This window comes from Pollachius pollachius (assembly GCF_949987615.1).
Source record: "Pollachius pollachius genome assembly, chromosome: 12".
In the NCBI taxonomy this organism is placed as follows: Eukaryota; Metazoa; Chordata; class Actinopteri; order Gadiformes; family Gadidae; genus Pollachius; species Pollachius pollachius.
This window is the reverse complement of record NC_136945.1, coordinates 11,742,243-11,761,770: the sequence shown is the minus strand read 5'-3', so window position 1 is coordinate 11,761,770 and position 19,528 is coordinate 11,742,243. Positions and strand designations below refer to the sequence as shown.

The window sequence follows — 19,528 nt, the reverse complement described above, 5'->3', positions numbered from 1 at the left end:
GGCAGCACGGAGCTCCCTCTCTGCCGCGGCTAGCCTGGCTCTTAATATCAAATATGGTAGGAAATTGGAGTCTCGGCACATTATCGACCAGTAGAAATATATCGAGAGGGCAATGCTATTTGATATCATGGTTTTTCCACTGTGAGTCACTGCATGCTTAAAGAAGACCTTGCATAACGATACACAATCGCCGGTACCTACCCCCGGACCGACTAAAGCTTGAATCAATCATCCGACGAGCCTTCATCATCCCCTTACCTTCTCGATCGCTGTGGTTGTGTTGTGACGTTCCGTGGTTTCTGGGAAAGGTAGTCGCCTGCGCGTCCCTCCGGATCCCGTTGGGGGTCCCGTTGCAGGGGGCGTCTCGCTGCCCCGCGTGGTGGGGGTGTGTGTACTGATGCGGCTGGGCGTGGGGGTAGTGCTGGGTCATGGGGAGCTGCTGGTACTCTGAGGCGGCCGGGTCGAAGCCCCGGCCCAGGTAGTCCTCCCGGGAGTAGCTGTTGCCGTTCTCCAAGCAGTCGGCGCACACCCCGGTGCCATCGAACCCTGGCGGAGCGAGGGGTCCGAGGAGTTAGGCTTGATGATGCAATTAAAACAAACTCTAAAACAAACTCCTAGTCGTACAAGACATGTCACACATTGCCGCGTCGCCATTGATGCCATCAATCACAGGGGAGCGTAACGGAGGGGGGAGGGGTTACCTGTGGGGTCTATGTGTCCGTTGGGCTGGAGCCCGCCCCCGGACTCCACCTTTATGCACACGTCCTGTCTCTCGGACAACGTGCCCTGGGACGACAGGTAGCTGGGCACGTCGGGGGGAACGATGGTTTCGTCTGGGATGGAGGAGAGGAGCGAGCGAGAGAGAGAGAGAGAGAGAGGAGAGTTAAGAACCTGCCATGGAGCAATGATTGCTAAAAGTACAAGGTGACATGCTGTACACTCGATCCAAGGGCGCTTGCAGTAAACGCAGATGAAAACACCCTGGTCACGTGACCCCTAGAGGCCAATCAGGAGACGGGGACGAGCCCTCACCTGTGTTGGTGACGCTGCACTCCTCACTCTTCTTGCGCGTCTGGTAGATGATGCACACCCACACCAGCGACGTGGCCACGATGCTGATCACCACGGCGATGACAATGATGCCGATGGTGACCGTGCTGGGGCCCCCGGACGGGGTGACGGCGGCGCAGGGCCCCTGGTCCCGGCTGACCTGCAGCTGGCTGTGGGCGCGCTCCGTGCCCAGCGTGTTGGACATCAGGCAGGTGTAGCGGCCGGCGTCCTCGGGCCGCGCCGCGCCGATCACCAGCAGCTGGTTGCCGGGGGTGAAGTGCAGGTGGTCCGAGGGCCGCAGCGGCTGGTCGTTGTGCAGCCAGGAGACGCGCGGCGGCGGGCTGCCCAGCGCCTTGCACTGCAGCGCCACCGTGTCGCCCACGGCGACCGTGCGGTCCGTCAGCTCCTGGGCCAGGTGGGGGGTTTCTGTTTCCAGAGGGGAAGGGGGAGGGGGGGGGTTAGGGATGTGGTACGGTTCTTTGATGCACAATCAAATGTAGAGAAAACGGAATCGCCCACTCTGTGGTTTTCAATGCGGGTTGTTCCCTCGACAATAAGTGAGGGACGCTAGACGGCATTGCACTGTGTGTGCGTGTCAGACAGACACAACCTGTTTTCGGTACCCAGCTCTACCTGTTCCTTCAGACCTTTTCACACCTCCAGTGGAACTTTGTGGTTTCTTGTCTGGGGGAAGAGGTGTCAGGGTGGAGGTTTGAGTATTTCAATGCCTCATTATCTATTCGTGCTGGTGGACTTCAGCGTTACTACTTCAATATCATTTTGTAAATAAGCTCCTTCCCAAGAAACTACAGATTCAAGGTTTGTATGCATCATATGAAATCACAGTGTGCATTTTAAACAGTGAGATGATATTGATTATAACAATATTGATAATATTATTGATCCATGGGCTTTTGTTAAAGACTGGTCTGAAATCACTTGGAGCTTTTCACCAGTTATCAACACTGAAACCATATCTCGAGAACAAACAATGTTTTCAGTGTTTCCTTCTGCAACATGAATAGAAGCCATTGCACTGTGTGTGTGTGTGTGTGTGTGTATGTGTGTGTTAAGCGTGTAAAGTGACGTGTCTTAATCTGTAGAGACCCCGTTGGGAGGGTTGGTGCTCTGTGTGAGAGGCACACCTCCCCCTCGTCTTTCTGGCCCAATAGTCTCGAACTCTTTGAACACACCGTTGTAAGAACACACCAGGTCCCCTTGCTGAGAGGGCCTTACTAGCGCTGGTGTAGGGCCGTACTAAGCTCTGCCAGTTCCTTCTGACCGCTGGGTCTCACAAATCCATGCAGAGCGGATGTGTTCTTCTGGCTTTACTCTTTTCTCAATGTAAAAGAAAACTTGGAAGCGTATTTTTAGATGCGCAAACGTTTTAATTAGTTTTCTAAATGGGTGAAAATTTACTCACCAAGAGGACTGCAGATCAGGGAGTGAAATATTACCATATACGAGTTAAATAGTAAAATAGAACTACAATACGATCTAAACAGTGCAGCTTGGACATATATTAACCCTGGCATTACCGGCTGGGGGGAGGGGATATAACTAACAAACATCCCTCTGTGAACATCCCCCACACCCCCACCCCCCCTTTCTCTAACTCTGACCCCTCCGGCTGTGACCTTTGACCTCTGGCCTATAGCGAGGCCACAGCTGCCGGGAGAAAACCAAACATAAAGTGAGTCCTTCTGTGGCCCCGGGCCGAACAATTCCCAACTGGCCACCAAGCTATTTACAAGCGCTCCCTTCTGGAGATGTGGGAAAACTATCAGTGCTGTGCAAACCAAAGAAAAAAGCTTGGCAGTAGAAAGAAGAACTTTGGTTTCCTTGCCCTGTGGAATATGTACAGAGATATGTACGGCCTGCAGAGCGGTAAATATGTGTCAGTTGGACACATTACTAATGAGTTTGCATTCTTATGCATGTTTGTGTTGCAAATAGTCTCTTTTTCTTTCTATATTCATCAAAAATGTTATCTAAAAGTACCCCTTGTACATCTGGGAATAACAAACGTGGGAATTACATACGTGGGAATAACAAACCAAGCTTTTTTCCAACAATACATCAGACCCCATGGCGCTCACGGCGGCGGCGGTCTTACCGAGCACGGTGAGAGAGGCGTTGGCGGACACCAGGCCGGCCGTGTTGCGCGCGGTGCAGCTGTACACGCCCATGTCCTCGGGCTTGACGTCGGTGATGAAGAAGACGTCGTCGTCGGGCATGACGTGCATGCGGCGCTCGCGGGCGGCCGGGAAGTCGGTGCCGCCGTCCTTCTGCCAGGCGATCTGGGGCGAAGGGTGGCCCTCCGCGGCACACTCCAGCCGCGCCGTGTGGCCCGTGCGGATGGTGCTGTCCCGCGGCGTCTTCAGGAACGACGGCAGGACTGTGGGGGGGGGGGAGGGGGAACGCAAAGATGTTACTTATGTACTTCTTTTGGTATCACTACTGTTTAGATAGCTTCTATTTTAGTGTTTGATTAGCTCACCTTTTACTATAACTACTGTTTAGATAGCTTCTATTTTAGTGTTTGGTTAGCTCACCTTTTACTATAACTACTGTTTAGATAGCTTCTATTTTAGTGTTTGGTTAGCTCACCTTTTACTATAACTACTGTTTAGATAGCTTCTATTTTTGCGTTTGGTTAGCGCACCTTTTACTATTACTACTATTTAGTCAGATTACTTTTTACGACTAATTATATTTAGTCAGCTTGTCGTTGCTATTACTGCTATTTAGCGAGTTAACAACTACTATTACTGGTATTTAGTTAGTTATAATCTACTATTATTGATATTTAGTTAGTCATCCTGGTTGGCCACGGACGTGGGAACGTTGTGAGCTACGTTATGTAGTTGAATCAAAAAACGTTGTGACAAGCACAACTGTAATAGTGGTTAAAACGGGAGAGAAAAAGCAGCTCGATGTTGAAGTGAGCTGGGCAGCGCGGCAGACTCTAGTAAGGACGATAGTGATCTGAGGGAAGGCAGAATGACGGAGCGTGGACGAATCAGTCTCAGTCAGCGCTGACATGCCGCTAAATCAATTTGTTCCCCAAATGAGTGCGGAGTCGGACCGGGATAAGAGAGGAGAGTGAAGACTTTGTTCGAGTGGAAGTGGAGGAGACAGGGCGGGAGACTCCGGCCTGGTGGTTACAGAGACGTTGTTGTTGTTGTTGTAAAGCGGGCTGATTATTTCAGCCGGAACGATCTTATCACACCACAAACGGAGATAAGAGACATGAGACATAATCCAATGTGTGGAAACGAGGGAACAACCCTTTGAGCGGGCAACACATGTTCTAACGGTTTCGACTATAAAAGCCTTTATTGAACAACACAAGACGCAATCCTGGGGACGATCAACGGTGAACGCTCAGTACCGTTGACGGTGAGGCGGGCCTTGCTGGAGTAGGAGGAGCCAAAGTGGTTGGTGATGATGCACTGGTAGCGGCCCTCGTGGGCGAAGGTCACGTGGCGCAGGTGGAGGATGGTGGTGTACTCCATCACGCCGTTGCCCCCGACGACGGCGTGGGCGGAGGCCCCGGCGTCGGCGGCTTGCGGGGGGCTGTCGTTGTTGGCGTCAGGGGCCCGGGCGAAGTTCTCCATGTCTCCGTTGGGCAGCAGCTCCTGGTCCTTGCGCCAGGCGAAGGTGACGGGAGAGGAGCTGCTGCTGGCGGCCGTGCACGTGAGGCCCACGTCGCTGCCCAGCACCGTCACCGTGGTGGAGGGCTGCACCGTGATCTGGGGCTTGGGGAGGTCGTCTGTGGGGGGGGGGGGGGGGGGGGCGGAAAGAGCCATACACCAATCGTGAGCGGAGGGGAAGGAAAAGGGTGTTGATGGACCGTTTGCTATAGCGCTTAGTTATCAGGCTTTTATCCAAAGCGGCGTGCAAGGTATTTCAACACGTTCTTAAGGAGCAAGCATGGGATGGCATTTGCTGGAGGATGATGAGCGGTCTGACACCGGCAGTCGAAGCCAGTGCCTGGCTCCATGTTTTATTTGAATAGAGAAACAGAAAGTGAATGATGCCCGCGGGGCCCGATGTCCTGTGACACAATAACATCCTAGACTACAGCGCGGTTTCCTGGTTACAAACAAACGTCTGCAAACTGCACCAGGGCCAGGGGGCAATAAACTGTTTTGTTGCCATAACTACTGTGGTCCCATTAGCGACTACAGCACTGTTATCAAGGTATAAACAGCGTTGTAGTGCGTTTAGTCTGAGCTAGCCTGAGGACATCATGATGAATGACTATTTCCAGAGGTCAATGTGTGTGTTTGTCTTTCTTTTGAATATTCATGTAACATAGCTCATGCTTGTCTGTAGTTTCATTCTAATGTCACAGACTCAAACACTTTAATTTGACAGCATAAATACAATTACAGAATTGGCCCTCTTGTAATTCCTAAAAGGTTGGAAGGCTTTTAAAAGGCTAAATCTGTTTGAGAACCATACCCTTATTATTCATCTCAAAGGGGTTGAACCCAATAGTATGGAAACATTTTAATTCCATGGCTTTCGGGATTAGCGCATTTTAACGGCAGTTAAAGTCCTTGCCATCTTGACGGTTGTCTATCTGTCGTCTATGCTCTCTTCCCTCTGGTTGCGCGTCAATCCGCCGTGACGTTGCCCAGAAACCGTTCTATGGCTGCCTTGTTTCGATGGCGACGTGAACTCAAGAAGCCGGTTGTCAGACAAATTTAAATATGCAACCGGCAGTTTAACACCAGCCATGGCGCCAGACACATGATGCTCCGAACTAAGCAACAAAAACGAGCCCAATAAACACTTTGGCACCACTGAACAAATACAACGCAAGATGTAGAGACAGGAAACACGCGACGTAATGCCTGCTGAGATGGAGCGGCTGGCGCCGGCGGCCCGGGCCGTGAGGGGGACTCACCGCACACGAAGCTGGCGGCCGGCGCGTGGAAGATGCTGGTGCCCTTCAGGGTCTCGGGGTGGGCGCAGGTGGCGTTGACCCCCGTCTGCAGACGGCGGGTGGTCAGCCACTCGGGCAGCCACTGCAGCTGGCAGTCACACAGGAAGCTGTCGCTCTGCAGGAGCCTGCACACCCAGACAGGAGACCGGGAGGTCAGGATGAGGCACGGGGACGGGATGATGGGAGAGGTGGAGGTGCAGTGTAACCGTTTGTGTCGATACACTTTTTAATGTGCCAAAGCATATAGCATGTTTCCTGGAGGGATTCTTATATTCTCTCTTGAGGGTGTCCCTGAAGAGGTGTGTGTGTGTGTGTGTGTGTGTGTGTGTGTGTGTGTGTGTGTGTGTGTGTGTGTGTGTGTGTGTGTGTGTGTGTGTGTGTGTGTGTGTGTGTGTGTGTGTGTGTGTGTGTGTGTGTGGAACTCACAGCATCTTAAGGCTCCTCATCTTACTGAAGGCGTCTGGCTGAATGGAGCGGATAGTGTTCTCTCCAAGGTTCCTGTTGAAAAATTCAAACAGATCCTTAGCGCACAGACACCTTACAACACGTTGGAACAAGGTGGAAAGAGCCATGCATGTTACAACTAAAGGTTATGCTGTTGGTGTCCCAGACCCACAGACTTTTAATGATTCAAGGCTTGAGTGACTAAGTAAGTAGGGGGAGGAGGCTAGACACTAGGATAACTGGAGGCTGGATGCTAGGCTAACAGGGGGGCTAGAGGCTAGGCTATTAGGAGGATAGATGCTAGGCTACCAGACGCTAGGCGCTAGGCTAAAAGGCGGTAAGCAGCTGGGCCCTCGCAATAAAAAGGTCCATGCTCCGTTGAAAAAAAACACTATTAAATTATAGATAGGCTCCACCTCCGACATAAACTTTTTGGCAGCACATTGGGCTTTTCGCCACAGTGCATTGTGGGATACTCACAGGTGCTCCAGCGTATCCAGGCCAGAGAAGGCTTTCTTGGCCACCGACTTGATCTTGTTTCCAAACAGAGTTCTGCCGTTTCCAAACACACAGGGAGCCAATCGCCAGTGGAGAGAGAGAGAGGGCAAGAGGGAGAGAGATACACAGAACATGAGGAGGAGGATGAGGGAGGGAGGGAGGGGGGAGGGTGGGGGGGAAAGAGAGGGGGAGGGAGGGAGGGAGAGAGCGAAAGGGAGAAGCACAATTAGCGCGGCTGAATCTGATAAGAGCAAGGGGATTGAGGTTTTGGAAATCTGAACTGTGCAGAGATTAGCTCGGCAGACGGAGGGGGTGGGGAGACCAAGCGCTGCTCTTCAAAGATGCCTTTTATCTATATTACAATGTTATAGCGTTGACAGGATGAGGCTGTGTGTGTGTCTGTCAGGCCGTGTGACATGATAACGCTTGGTACTTTCTCACCAATGGGGACACTTCAAGCTAGTGAAAAGCACGTGTGTGCGTGTGCGTGTGTGTGTGCGGGCGTGCGTGCGTGTGTGCGTGCGTGTGTGTGTGTGTGACCATGCACTAGGAACTGAGGGATCAACCACTGGGTCTCCGACTGCTCTGGATACCTCAGCGTTATTCAGCAGTTTCCCCCTGAAACACGAGGTATCAGAGACCTACTGAGCAGCGGCGTGGACATGGGAGACTCCTGTTACGCAGCCCGGGTAACCAGAGCTGTTCTACTGGGATGTTCTGGTGCTTGGAGCTGCTGCTGCAGTTTCAATCCCTGTCCCCGGCTCTTTATTTACTGGATCAGCAATATCTCCAAAACCTTTCTGGGGAGTTCCATCTCCCACAAACACGCAATGCCAAAACCTCTCCGGCCCACATTCCTGGGCTGCGAGGAGGGGCAGGGTCATTTATTTAATCTAAATGGGTTTGACCGAGAGAGGCTCCCTACACGCTGAGGGATGTTGCTGTGATGACTCATACCACGGCCTAAAAAATGTCAGAATAGAACTTCTGATGGATAATGCACGTTTTTGGTGTGTGTGTGCTTGCGTGCGTGCATGCTTTCTTGCTTCCTATGCTGTCCCAGAGGTGCAACATTGCTGCTTTTCCCCGGGACTAAAGCGGGTGGGGGTGTTCAGAAGGCCGGGCCCGCAGTGTGTTTGATGTTCAGGCCCCGCCCATCAATTTCACCCTCTCTCAGTTCCCAACAACAGGGGCAGGGACAGAGGCGTGTGTGGGGGGGGAGGGGGGGCATTAGGGGCACAAAATCCGCCCTACTGGGGTCTGGTCTCCTGCCGATCTGAAGAAAAAGCCCCTTTTCTCTCAGTGCTTCTCCTCTTTCTTTCTTCCTCAGCTGCACACACACTGGGAACCATCTTGGCCAGACACCACCCTCTCCACCCGGCTCTCAGAGGCTGATGAGTGCATAGAGGGAGGGGGGGGGCGAGGGGCTAAATCCCACTACTTGGTCTCAAACTCCTCAACTCTACACAACGGACTCGTCAGCCGTCACATGAGCGGGGCTGTGCTGGTCGTCCCTGTAGGGTCGACACACGCAACGCAATGCAGGGCCCTTCTGGCAGGGGGGCCGGCGGTTGTGGTGGAGGGTGGGGGGAGTAGGCATAACCCTGACTGATCTTGATGTGTGGGTACGGGCTACTCACAGTCGATTGAGGCTATCCAGTCCAGAGAAGGCCCCGTTGGTGTCTTCAATTGTTCCTGAGATGTCGTTATGGTCCAGCTCCCTGCAGAGGATGACGGGTAGAACACGGTTAGAGAGACGGAAAACAGAAACCTAAAACATTGGAGTCTCGGCTCTGGCTGGCCAGCGAGTGACGGGTTCTGCTTCTCTCCGCCCGTGCACTCAAACAACCTGTCTCTATCTGCACCTGGCCTCAAGCACTGCCCGCTGCCCTGCCTGCACATTCTTTCACTGGGTGGCAGGGAGTGTGTGTGTGTGTGTGTGTGTGTGTGTGTGTGTGTGTGTGTGTGTGTGTGTGTGTGTGTGTGTGTGTGTGTGTGTGTGTGTGTGTGTGTGTGTGTGTGTGTGTGTGTGTGTGTGTGGTGTGGTGCGGTGCGCATGTGTGTGCGTGGGTGTGTGTTTGTGAAATGCTCCAACCCCGTACGGAGAGAACACATGTATAATTCATGACGGCATGGAAGGATTGGTGGGGCACACAATGTCCCTGTGGGAGCCCGATAGCGGGGCCTGTTGGCAGGTCTGACACCGGCCCGGTCCGGTGGCCGATGCCCCGCTTAATTAGCCCGGAGACGGAGGCACGTTGACTGGCCCGACTGACGAGCACAGATGAATTGAAGGAAACCCGACGATGAATAGGAAAGAAAGGGAAAGACTCTCTTTGACAAGTCTTGGCAATTGCGTTCAAAAGCACTTGTTGATTGCGCTTTGAAAACTAGCTTGTGCCAAACAATGCTAGCTCTGGGGGGGGGGAGCGAACGGTAGTAGAAAGATGGAAAACAGAGCAGTGAGTTGTCGCTCTGGTGGATGCTTTTGTCTGCATGGCCTTTAAGAGACTTTCTTTCAGGGTTGGGGAGGGTGGGGGGCTTTGAGGATGATGGTCACACACACACACACAACCGCCCCCTTCCCTCCTGAATTAAATCCCTCTGCCCCTCCTCCTGTTTTCCATCTTTCCCTAGTCCCCTTCTCTCCCTCCCCTCCACTCCTCCAGTGGCTTTCAGCCTCCTCCGGCCTATGTCTTAGCTGGACGCGACTGAGGCCTGCCAATTTCCTACTCTTTCTGGCTCGCTGCACCTCAATGCCTGTTGTCTGGGGGGGCTGCGGTGCAATGGAGGAACGGGAGTTGGCGTAGAGACGAGGCGGTTATGGGTTTGCGTGTGAGAGAGGGGTGGAGGGTGTGAGGGGGGGTGCCGCCTGGGTTGAAGAGGGGAGGGGACAGGGCAGTGAGCCAGCGGGTGCAAGGGGGCTGAATTAGTGGGTAGGCTGGCCAGTGCCGAGCTTTCACACCCCGGCACAGGCTCCGGCCCCATGCCAGTGAGACCAGCAGCGCGGGCCCAATTAAAGCTGCAACCCGGCTCTCTTTCAGGGGTTCGGCCTGTGCCCAGCCTCCCCCTCCAGTGATTCGATTAGGCCTGCCTCGGCGACAACACAGCGAGAGAGGGATATAGAGCAAGAGGAAGAAAAAAATAGAAGCTCGAGGGATTGTGTTTGCTCGTGGATTAGGTGGACGTAGAAGATTCACTGCCCTGTATAGAGAGGAGTCGAGGTGGGAAGATGAGACGTTTGCAAAGGACTATAAAACTAAAAATATGTCTTATAGGTTTGCCGGCAAACCCATAAGACGTTTCCTCTTTCTTTAATGTTCCCTCTTTCTGGGAAGCTGCATTCCCTCTGCATCTAGCCGACTGGGTAGCCAGTGTGATGTGTAGCAGCAGAAGAGGACCTGCTGAATGCATTGCCTTTCACCATGCTGACACAAGAGCTCCTCTAGCGAGCACAAGCACAGCTTCCTTTCTACTGGCTCTCCCCAAGGCGAACAGCCTCAGCCAAGATGACTTTAGGTTAGAAACCATCATTAACAAGTCAACCAACCCCCCCCCCCTTAGCCAAAACCTTTCTCCTGGCATTCTCCCCCTACTAAGTCACTCTTTTCTCTTTTCTGCATTTGGTTCTTTTCATCTCTCTGGCCTATTCTGGCTTTTCGCGAAACTGTTTGGAACAGAGAGGGGACAGAAAACTCCCAACATGCTTTTCATGGCACTAAACAAAACCGGTGTCCGGTATTCAAGCATGAGGAGACATGTGCATCCAACTCCGTTACCAACGGACAGAGCGGAAAAAATGTGAATGAAATACAAGGTCCAGCAGACTCAGCGGCATATGGGACAACAAAAAAGTGTCGAGCCATTGAATAAACTGCAATGCAAATGAGATAAAACGTCCTAAACCCTGGTCGCCCTCGAGGAGTGAACCGGCCTGCTGACTAGAACCAATGAGGCCTCATAGGCCCCATATTAACTATCACCCTGCGGGCCAGGCAAATATTAAAAACCTCTCCACTTTCACGGCACCCGAGAGGCATATTTCTCGCTCTATTAGCAGTAAGGGCAAGGTTTGTTTTGGGTGGATGGCGGTGGTGGAGGTGCTGGTGGTGCTGGCGAGGGCAAGGGTTTGTGTGTGTGGCTGGGTCGGTGGGTACTTACAGAACACGCAGAGACTTGAGGCCTCGGAAGGAGCCCTCAGCGACGTGGCTGATGGAGTTGTGTCCCAGACGCAGGCTGTGGAGGTCCCCCAGCACGGCCAGACTGCCCTCGTCCAGACGGGTCAAGTTATTGTACGACAGATTCCTGGAGAGAGAGGGAGAGGCAGAGTCAGACTAGGAAGGAGGCCGAGAGAGTGAGGCGGAACCGAGACATACAGAGACAGCGCAAGAGTTGGGGGAAAATGAGCGTAGCGAAGAAACATAATGTGAGGTCTGGGAGAAGGAGAAGGTTGGCAGCCAACAAGGGTAACGGAGACTCCATTAAGAAAGGGTTTCCTCGTAGTTGCAGTCTACTGGCCCCTACAGTGATGCTTTTTTCCAGCAGGACTTTACCACAAGACGTCTGAAAATGGACCGCCCGATATTTGACAATAATGAAAAAGAATTATATGTCCTCTTTATATGTCTGCAACTGCATTTCAAACGTGTGTGCTAAACTGTCATAACCATGGAAACATCATATCTCTTTTGTGATACAAAAAAACGGGAAGGATTAGGAGTGTAAAAAGGTCTGGATTAGAATTGACTGCAAAGGGATAGATCCTCTCTATGCCACATGGGCTTGTCCGTTGATTGTCGGACGCTTACTTTGAAAGCAGTGCCAAGGGAGAAGCTTCTATAAAGCACTTTCTGTTGAGAGATTATGATGACTTCTAAACTTGATTCTGCATTGTTAAACCTTACGTTCAGCAGGATTGGCTACAGTCCTTCGCAGGCCAAATTTTAACCATTTCAAAAAAGGTCAGAAAGCCAACCCACTCAGTTCCGACCCACATAACATTGCGTTGTTTTGATTTCCATTCATGCTAAAAACCCAAAAGACCAACCAGACTTCAAATACGTTAACACACCTGAGATCGAGACAAAACACTTCCCCAGGTGTTTTGTTTTTTAACAAGGACAAACTCAGTATTATGGGCACTGTGTGTTTTATTGGCCTCTCTATGGCCCTTGGCTGCTTGTGTTTAGGGCCCAGACTTTTGGCTCTGCTTGACCGCTCATGTGGAGAAACACTGAGCCCAGACTGGTTGCAATGCACTAACTAGCTGCCCGCACACACCTAACAGACTAGACGGGTAACATCACATCATTGGATTCTGAATCATAAAATGGTATTACAGGAGGACTGGCACAAATTGTAGAGAGAGAAGAGAATGATGCAGGCCCTGGTAGCAGACCCAGATGCCCATCTAGGGGCGAACAAAGGAAGGGAAAAAACACTTTGGGCCTTGTTGTAGTTTCAGTTTAGTTGCAAGAGGCAAACATATGTGTGCACCTAAGAACACCAACGGGTGCTCAACAAAAAGCAGCACCTGACCACGTGACGGTGAAAAGCTGGGAGAGATGTCAGATAAGGAACTCCCCTGATCATTGGGGACAAAGAGCACTGGAATGACTCTGTGGTGCCGTTACCGCAACACAAACGGCGCAGGATTACAAACCAGTTTGCTTAACCCCGTCAGCACCACCACGCCTCGGAGCTGCAACAAAAAACTCTTGTCGGAGGGCTAAGTACCTCTGAGCTCAGGTCTAATTATGGGATAAACAGGCTTATCTGGAGGCTTCTAGACCACTGCGGATAACATATGATCTGTCAGGCTACGTCTAACGGCCAAAATGGTTTTAAATATGGTTTGGGGTAGGAGCTGTGAGGTGGAAAACAGAAAGGTATAAATATATAAGAATAAATGTTAAACGTACAATTCCCGGAGCTTCTGGCAGAACTTCCACCCGTCTGGGTTGATGCGGGCTATGGAGTTGTTGCTGAGGAAGAGCTGCTGCAGGGAGCTCAGGCCGTACAGCGAGCCACTGTTCACTTCCCTCAGGCTGTTGTAGTCCAGGTGACTGTGGAGCAGGTGTAGGGACCGGTTAGCATACAAATTTACATCTACGTCATTCTATGGTTAACAGTAGATCAGCAACTTTTCTTTTGACGTCATTAAAGGTCTTATTGTTTCCAACACGAGAATCTTTTGGCAGGGAGTCAAACCCTAACCATTGTGCTACCCTAGTGCATGGTATCCGTTCCTTTTAATGACAAAACATCATACATCAAGCACTTTTGAGGATAATCACTCGGATTACCAGCGGCTATGCCAAGCGAACGCAAAAAAGGAACTACAACCAATGAACCCAGTTTTAACATAGCGTGGTTATTGACAGTCTGCTCATTTGACTGTGGGATCCCATCTCCAACCATGGGAATGTTTGTGGTTGACTGCCGTTTTTGAGCAGCCTCACCTGGCCTGGGTTAGCTTGATATGGCTCAGGGGCTGGGTGAGGCGGCTAACCTGCGGTCCACCGGAATAGGGTAAACCAGCCATCCACCACACACATGCACCACAAATCACTCACAGGATCTTCATCTTGGCCAGGTCCCAGAAGGCCCCGTCTGTCAGCTTGCTGATGTTGTTCCTCTGCAGCTTGAGCACCTCCAGACTGGAGAGACCCTGGAAGGTCAGCCCTTCTATCTGACGGATGCGGTTCCTGTTCAGCTCACTGCAGGGAAACACACGCATAAACACACCGAGAGTGGATTAACAAAAGACGACGAGGGAAGAAACCTCTTGTGTGTTGATGATACTTATTCTCTATGGGAATGAAACCATCTCACTGTAGAACGAGGCCAAAAACAACCTCCACCTATTGACTGCTCTGTATATCCAACAGCCTATCCCAGCTGTGGAATGCTGTGCCCTCATGCTGCATGTGCATCCATCACACCTTAGTCAAACCCGGAGAATCCCTCGACATACAAGAGGAGGTGATTTTTTTTGGGTGCGTGCAAGCACCTGGCCTATAGCAGCATTCTTGGGCTGTAGCTGTATTTCTTCCACCTGTGGCACTCGGGGGGCCCACTGGTGTTTGTTTGTGTGCGTGTGCGTGCGTGCGTGTGTGTGTGTGTGTGGGACAACGAAGTCCCTCAAGCACATGAACATGGCTTAATCCTGACGGGGGTCATGTTGAGGACAGAGCACGAATGTGAAAAGGCTGATATTTGTTGTGGTGAGATGAAAAAGATGAAATGTGAGAAGATGGCAGGGGTCTGATAAATACAGTTTCTCTTCCCTCACCTTGTCAAAAGAGTCAGCCCTCTTCTGCGTGTGAAGTTCAACCCCGTACACCTATTGCACGTGCGTGTGGGTGCGTGTGAATGTATGCATGTATCATTGTGTGTGTGCGTGCATGAGGGATGTAATGGCCCCTGGCACGGGGAGCATAAACATCCATTCCACTTTTGTGAGTCTTTTGTGTGCGGCGTGTATGGCCACCAGCGTTGCCAGATACAGTGTCACTAGGGGCCACCTGTCCCACAAAGGGCCCCTGAAGCAACCGCTGGAGCTATAGAAGAACCTTTTACATGTGTGCCTTTTCATAGGGCAGAGAATGAAGGTGTTGAGCTACGGATGGGTCTTGGCTCTACACGCTGGGCCTGGAGGCGTGTGGTTGGATGGGAGGGTGTGGGAGGGTGGGGGGGTTGGACTGGGACAATGGATTCCGGATCAGGGAAGGAGAGCACAGCTCGCGGGGATGTGGAGGTGAGGCTGTAAATCACCTGCAGTACGGCGTGTTTACCCAGGCGGACACCCCCAGACATGTAGCTCAACACTAATGGGGTTCTGAATGTTAAACACACAGTGCTAGATAAACACGCCAGCACCACCTCCTCTTCCCTTTTATACCCCTTCCCTTTTAAAACCGCCAACCGTTTCCTTAGTCGCCGTGAGCCGTCGTGTTTATCTATCCATCTTCTTCTTTATGTATATATATATTATTTTTGTATTCTCTCTTCTTTGCCAGAACCCCCTGCAACAGTAAACATTATAATTCACTTGGAAAGGACAATTCCCTTTTTCCCCCTTTGTCGCCGGGTGTTTATTGCTTATTTTACAGCCAAACCTAATCAACGTTATTTCCTCTCCAGCTGAATTGTGTTTCTCAGATGTTCCCAACCAACAGAAAGCCTGCAGCAGGCCAACACACAGCTGCCTAGCGTGTTTTCACTTTTCTTTCTTCTCCCTTTTCCTAATCCAATGGAAGCCTGAAGAATCGGATTACAGTCCGAAGCGCCGTTTCTTTTCTCCCACACTAATGACCTTTGTTTTATTTGCCATTCCCCTTTAAGAGAAGAGAGCCCAGCCCTGCTTCCTTGGTGAGCACAGTCTTTACAACGGCGTGAATAAAACCTGTGTGTCGAGTACTCACAGCTGGGTGAGGCCGGGCAGCTGGAAGGCCCGTACCGGAACCTGGCCAATCCGGTTCCTGCTCAGTCTGAGCACCTGCAGCGTGGACCCCAGGTGGTCCAGAGACCCCAATTCCAACACATTGATCTTGTTGCTGCTCAGGTACCTGCAACCAAGAACGGAGAGGATCAGGGCCTGTGTGACATCGTCACTCAAACATGGTAGTACTACCAATGGAAAACCCCCTTGGAATAGGTTGGGATCATCAACAAGGTAAGCAAGCAAGGAAACAACATCTATTAAATAGGACTCAATATTGCATTGGGTGAGAAAACTATATAGTTGATGAGTGTGTTGCAATGCCTCATGCAGATGAGCTCCAAGGAGCCACTGAGCTTGTACTCACAGGTCTTTGATTCGGAGGCCTGCGGGGAAGCAGTGAGTGCGCAACTCAGTGATATCATTGTTGCTGAGGTCCAGGGTTTCCACCGACACTAGCTCTCTGGTCCTGGTGCCATCGATGCTGCGGATCTTATTATGATGTCTGGAAAAAACAGCATAGAAATGGTCCACTGTTAGCCAATTTCTGCAATTACCATTAGCAATCGTTATTCTTTTTTTTTCCCAGGACGTCGAGAACCTGCTGAAACACATGATAAATATTCCCAACCCAGGTTTGCCCAAGTTTCCCCACTCCTCTGATGAGAAAACCCCACTCAACCAAACGTTATTAGCTTCTGAGATCGGCCCTTGAGGAGCCAAGAGACTAGAGTACACAGTACCGAGTGGGTCTTGGGTTCTGGCAGCTAAACACACACACTCTAAAAGGCTTCCAAACAGAGGACTGGTCTTCTGTAAACAACCAAGTGGACACCTGAGCCATGGGTTTCCCTCCGGGCAGTCTTCTCCAGAGGAGGATTTAGGACTCACGGAGCACTTGAGACCACGATGGATTGTGGAGATAACTTATTGAGCGGTTCTCAAGGCGCCTGCGTAACGTCCGTTTGCTGATGATCATTTCCGACCAAAGGATTAGAACTACTATTTAAAACCAAAACCCTACAGACAATGTTGTCGTATATGCTAAGCTTTACCATTTAAAAAAAAAGAGACAACGGACCGATTTATGACAACTTTCCATCTGCATATGCACTTAACTATGTATACTTTATAGTACATTTTCTCACGCCTTTAACACCCACTCCTTTAAAAAATGTGTTTAATATCAACAACTCGAGCTGTGGGGAGGGGGGGGTGGGGTTGTTTGTACTTGACTCAATGTTGGGGAATTGCAGATAACACAAAGATTTGGAATCGATCGTAGTCTAATGTCCAATAAATGATGTGGGAACCTTTAGCGCTGAGATCACACTAGTGATGAGTGTAGTGCTGTTGTAGTGACAGCTGGCTGCTCATTGTCTCGACCCAATGAAACGGAGCTAACCAAACATGGCACAATGGTCGCTTTTAGGGTGTGATTCAGTGCCGGAAAACTTTCTCCCATGTGGTTAGGTGGAATTCATCTGTAAACATTACACCAAATATAGACCCCTTTTAATAAGACAGAGCTAAGTACTTCTAATTATTGAATGTTGAAAATCTTGAAGGCTTCCAAAATCTCCGCTCTAGTATCCCTGTACAGGGGCCCGGAGTGGGACGCAAGATCAATCTGTCCCTGGTTCTGAGACAATCGTGCAAGCAGGTGTTCTACCAGTCAAACTCCATCAAAACAAGGTCAGTCATCCTTCCTTTCCAGCCCTCTCTCACACACACACACACACATTTACTTAGTGCCAGGGAGGAGGGGTAACTCTACAGTGGCCCACCTGTATAAACAGCACTGGAAATAGTTAAAGATGAGTTGGAGACAAACAAACAAGGAAAGGGACCTTCGTTCAAAGGGGGAGACAGAGAAGGACAGAGGGACAGAGAGAGAAAGAGAGAGAGAGAGAGATGGGGTCAACAGCTGGTGACCTTTGGTGGGAAAAACAGATCTATTTCAAACTGGTGGCCCCTCTCTCACTCTCCTCTCTTTCTTTTTCTGTTTCTCAGTCCACACGGGCCAAATTCCTTCTTCACTTCCTCCATAGTCATCTCTCTCTCTATCTCTCTCTCTCCCACACTCTGAGTGCAGCTGTGGAAGAGCAACAAAGAGTGCGAAAGAGAGGGAGGAGAGAGAGAAAAAGTCCCAAGCGAACATACGCTCACACAGACACAACAGTTGTGTTTATCAAAACAGTGATTATCACACGTCCAGCGATAGCTCAGCTCAACAGAGTTCTGTGATGGCTGAAAGCGCTATTCACCATAAAACCCCATGTAGATCCTTATCAAAAGAGGCCATTGGTCCTCCTGACACCTCTTTTGAAGACACATTAGCGCTGTACAGTATCGCGTCTGTTCAGATTGGTTTTCGTGTGCTCTTTTAGAGGGGGGGGCAATGGACTCTTCCTTTGAACCTCGACACGGGGACAATAGCAGAATTATGTCACAGATCTGATCCGCCCGCAGGCCATATGATTGTATCTGGAGTGCCGGGGACGGCTTTCTCTTGAATGTCCTCTTGGCCCATCAGTGCACAAAGACCCACTTTGTGCTGCTCCGCTGTCACTTTGAAGCGGGTGATTTAAAAAAAAAAAAAAAAAAAAAACCTTGCTTTGCGATTTCTCTTTTTCTTTTTCTCTTTTTGTAGCCCTCCTGCTGGGCAGAGCATTCTGGGAGCCTGTGGGACGCCGGGCTGGGCTGGCCAAGTGCATTATTGGGCTGTGGGAGCTTGGCATACGGTCCCATGTCTGCCCGGTTTGTTTTGAAGCGAAAAGCTGTCAAGTCCTGGGGGCTGTGTTTTTGTTTTTGCGAACGCGTGAAGTCCCCGCTAAGGAGTTCCAGCCATGCCTCCTTCTGGCTCGGCCCTCTGATTGAGAAATGAGCAAATTTGTCTGCGGAACATGGATGGGAAATCACCGGTGACGAAGTGGACTGCGTAGAGATTAATGCTGTAAGTGGCTTATCTCCGCCCCATGAACTCCAGCAGAACGAGGGGCGAGAGATCAAATGGATAAGGAGTGAGAGGGAGAGAAAATAAAGAATTAACAGGGAGAGCGAAGAGAGCGAGAGACGGCGAAAGCGAGGGAGAGGGATAGAGATGACGATCAGAAAAAAAGAAAGCGAGAGAGAACAGAAACAAAGAAAGAGTGAGAGAGAGACAAGTTGTCGAGCAACTGGTTCAGATCAAAATGAGCAACACTCCAACGTGGATGCTCCCACAGCAGCAGCAGCAGCAGCTTCTCCTCCGTGTCGTTGTGGGAAGGGCGTGTGTGCGTGAGGAGGACATTATTCATCCTGTGTGTCACTGGCAGTCAGTCCTGTCCATCTGAATGATGAGCTCGGATATGTGGGCGACTTAAGTACAGAGACACTATCGGACTGCCAAGTCTGAAGGGCTCTCTGTATGTCCCAAGGACTGAGTCCAAGGTTACAGATCTTCTCACTCTGCGAGTGTCTGTTTTTGTGTGTGTGTGTGTGTGTGTGTGTGTGTGTGTGTGTGTGTGTGTGTGTGTGTGTGTGTGTGTGCGCGTGTGTGTGTGTGTCAGTGCATGTGTTTCTGTGGATCTCTGCGTGTGCGCGCCTGCGTTCTTCCTTCAAACCACTTGTCACGCACAAACCCGCAGTCGGACGGCATTCCAGCCGATCCTTAACCACAGCAAAGGAATTTGGTCTGCGACGCACTGCCATCCACGTTCCGTGCGGCTGCGTGCACCAAGGCACATTCAACACACACACACACACACGCACACACACAGACACACACACTGGAGTGTGTACACAATCCTACACACCAGATCTCTCCTTCTCACATCTTTCTCTCCCTCTCTATCTCGCTCTCTGTCTCTCTCCCCCATATCCTGCCTTCACCACATCCTCCTCCTCCTCCTTCACAGCCACGCCTCTTTGTCCAACAGTTATGATGATGTCACGCTGACCCAGCCGCTACTCCCTTACCGTCCCCCCCCGCCAACACACACACACACACACATGCATAGACTCACTCCCCCCCACACACACATGCTCCCTGTCACCCATTTTACAGTAAGCATTCTGATTGACAGCTGCAGCTGCAAGAGCTCCGATGGGCCTTCAGCTGTGCGGCTTCGTAAAGCTATGACCAACACCCCCTC

At 50.9% G+C, this 19,528-nt stretch overlaps 1 protein-coding gene across 1 annotated transcript in view; it reads right to left on the bottom strand.

Moving 5' to 3' along the window:
* lrig1 (leucine-rich repeats and immunoglobulin-like domains 1) overlaps positions 1–19,528 on the bottom strand; it is a 35,691-nt gene that overhangs the window by 2,394 nt on the left and 13,769 nt on the right. The window contains exons 4-17 of the mRNA XM_079748346.1: positions 15,760–15,897; positions 15,376–15,519; positions 13,525–13,668; positions 12,871–13,014; positions 11,111–11,254; positions 8,590–8,670; positions 6,932–7,003; positions 6,434–6,505; positions 5,969–6,132; positions 4,445–4,825; positions 3,167–3,448; positions 1,033–1,476; positions 702–833; positions 259–546 (exon numbers count right to left, since the gene is read on the bottom strand). Of these exons, the coding sequence (XP_079604472.1) occupies positions 259–546; positions 702–833; positions 1,033–1,476; positions 3,167–3,448; positions 4,445–4,825; positions 5,969–6,132; positions 6,434–6,505; positions 6,932–7,003; positions 8,590–8,670; positions 11,111–11,254; positions 12,871–13,014; positions 13,525–13,668; positions 15,376–15,519; positions 15,760–15,897 (2,630 nt within the window). The remainder of the gene's footprint in view (positions 1–258; positions 547–701; positions 834–1,032; positions 1,477–3,166; positions 3,449–4,444; positions 4,826–5,968; positions 6,133–6,433; positions 6,506–6,931; positions 7,004–8,589; positions 8,671–11,110; positions 11,255–12,870; positions 13,015–13,524; positions 13,669–15,375; positions 15,520–15,759; positions 15,898–19,528) is intronic.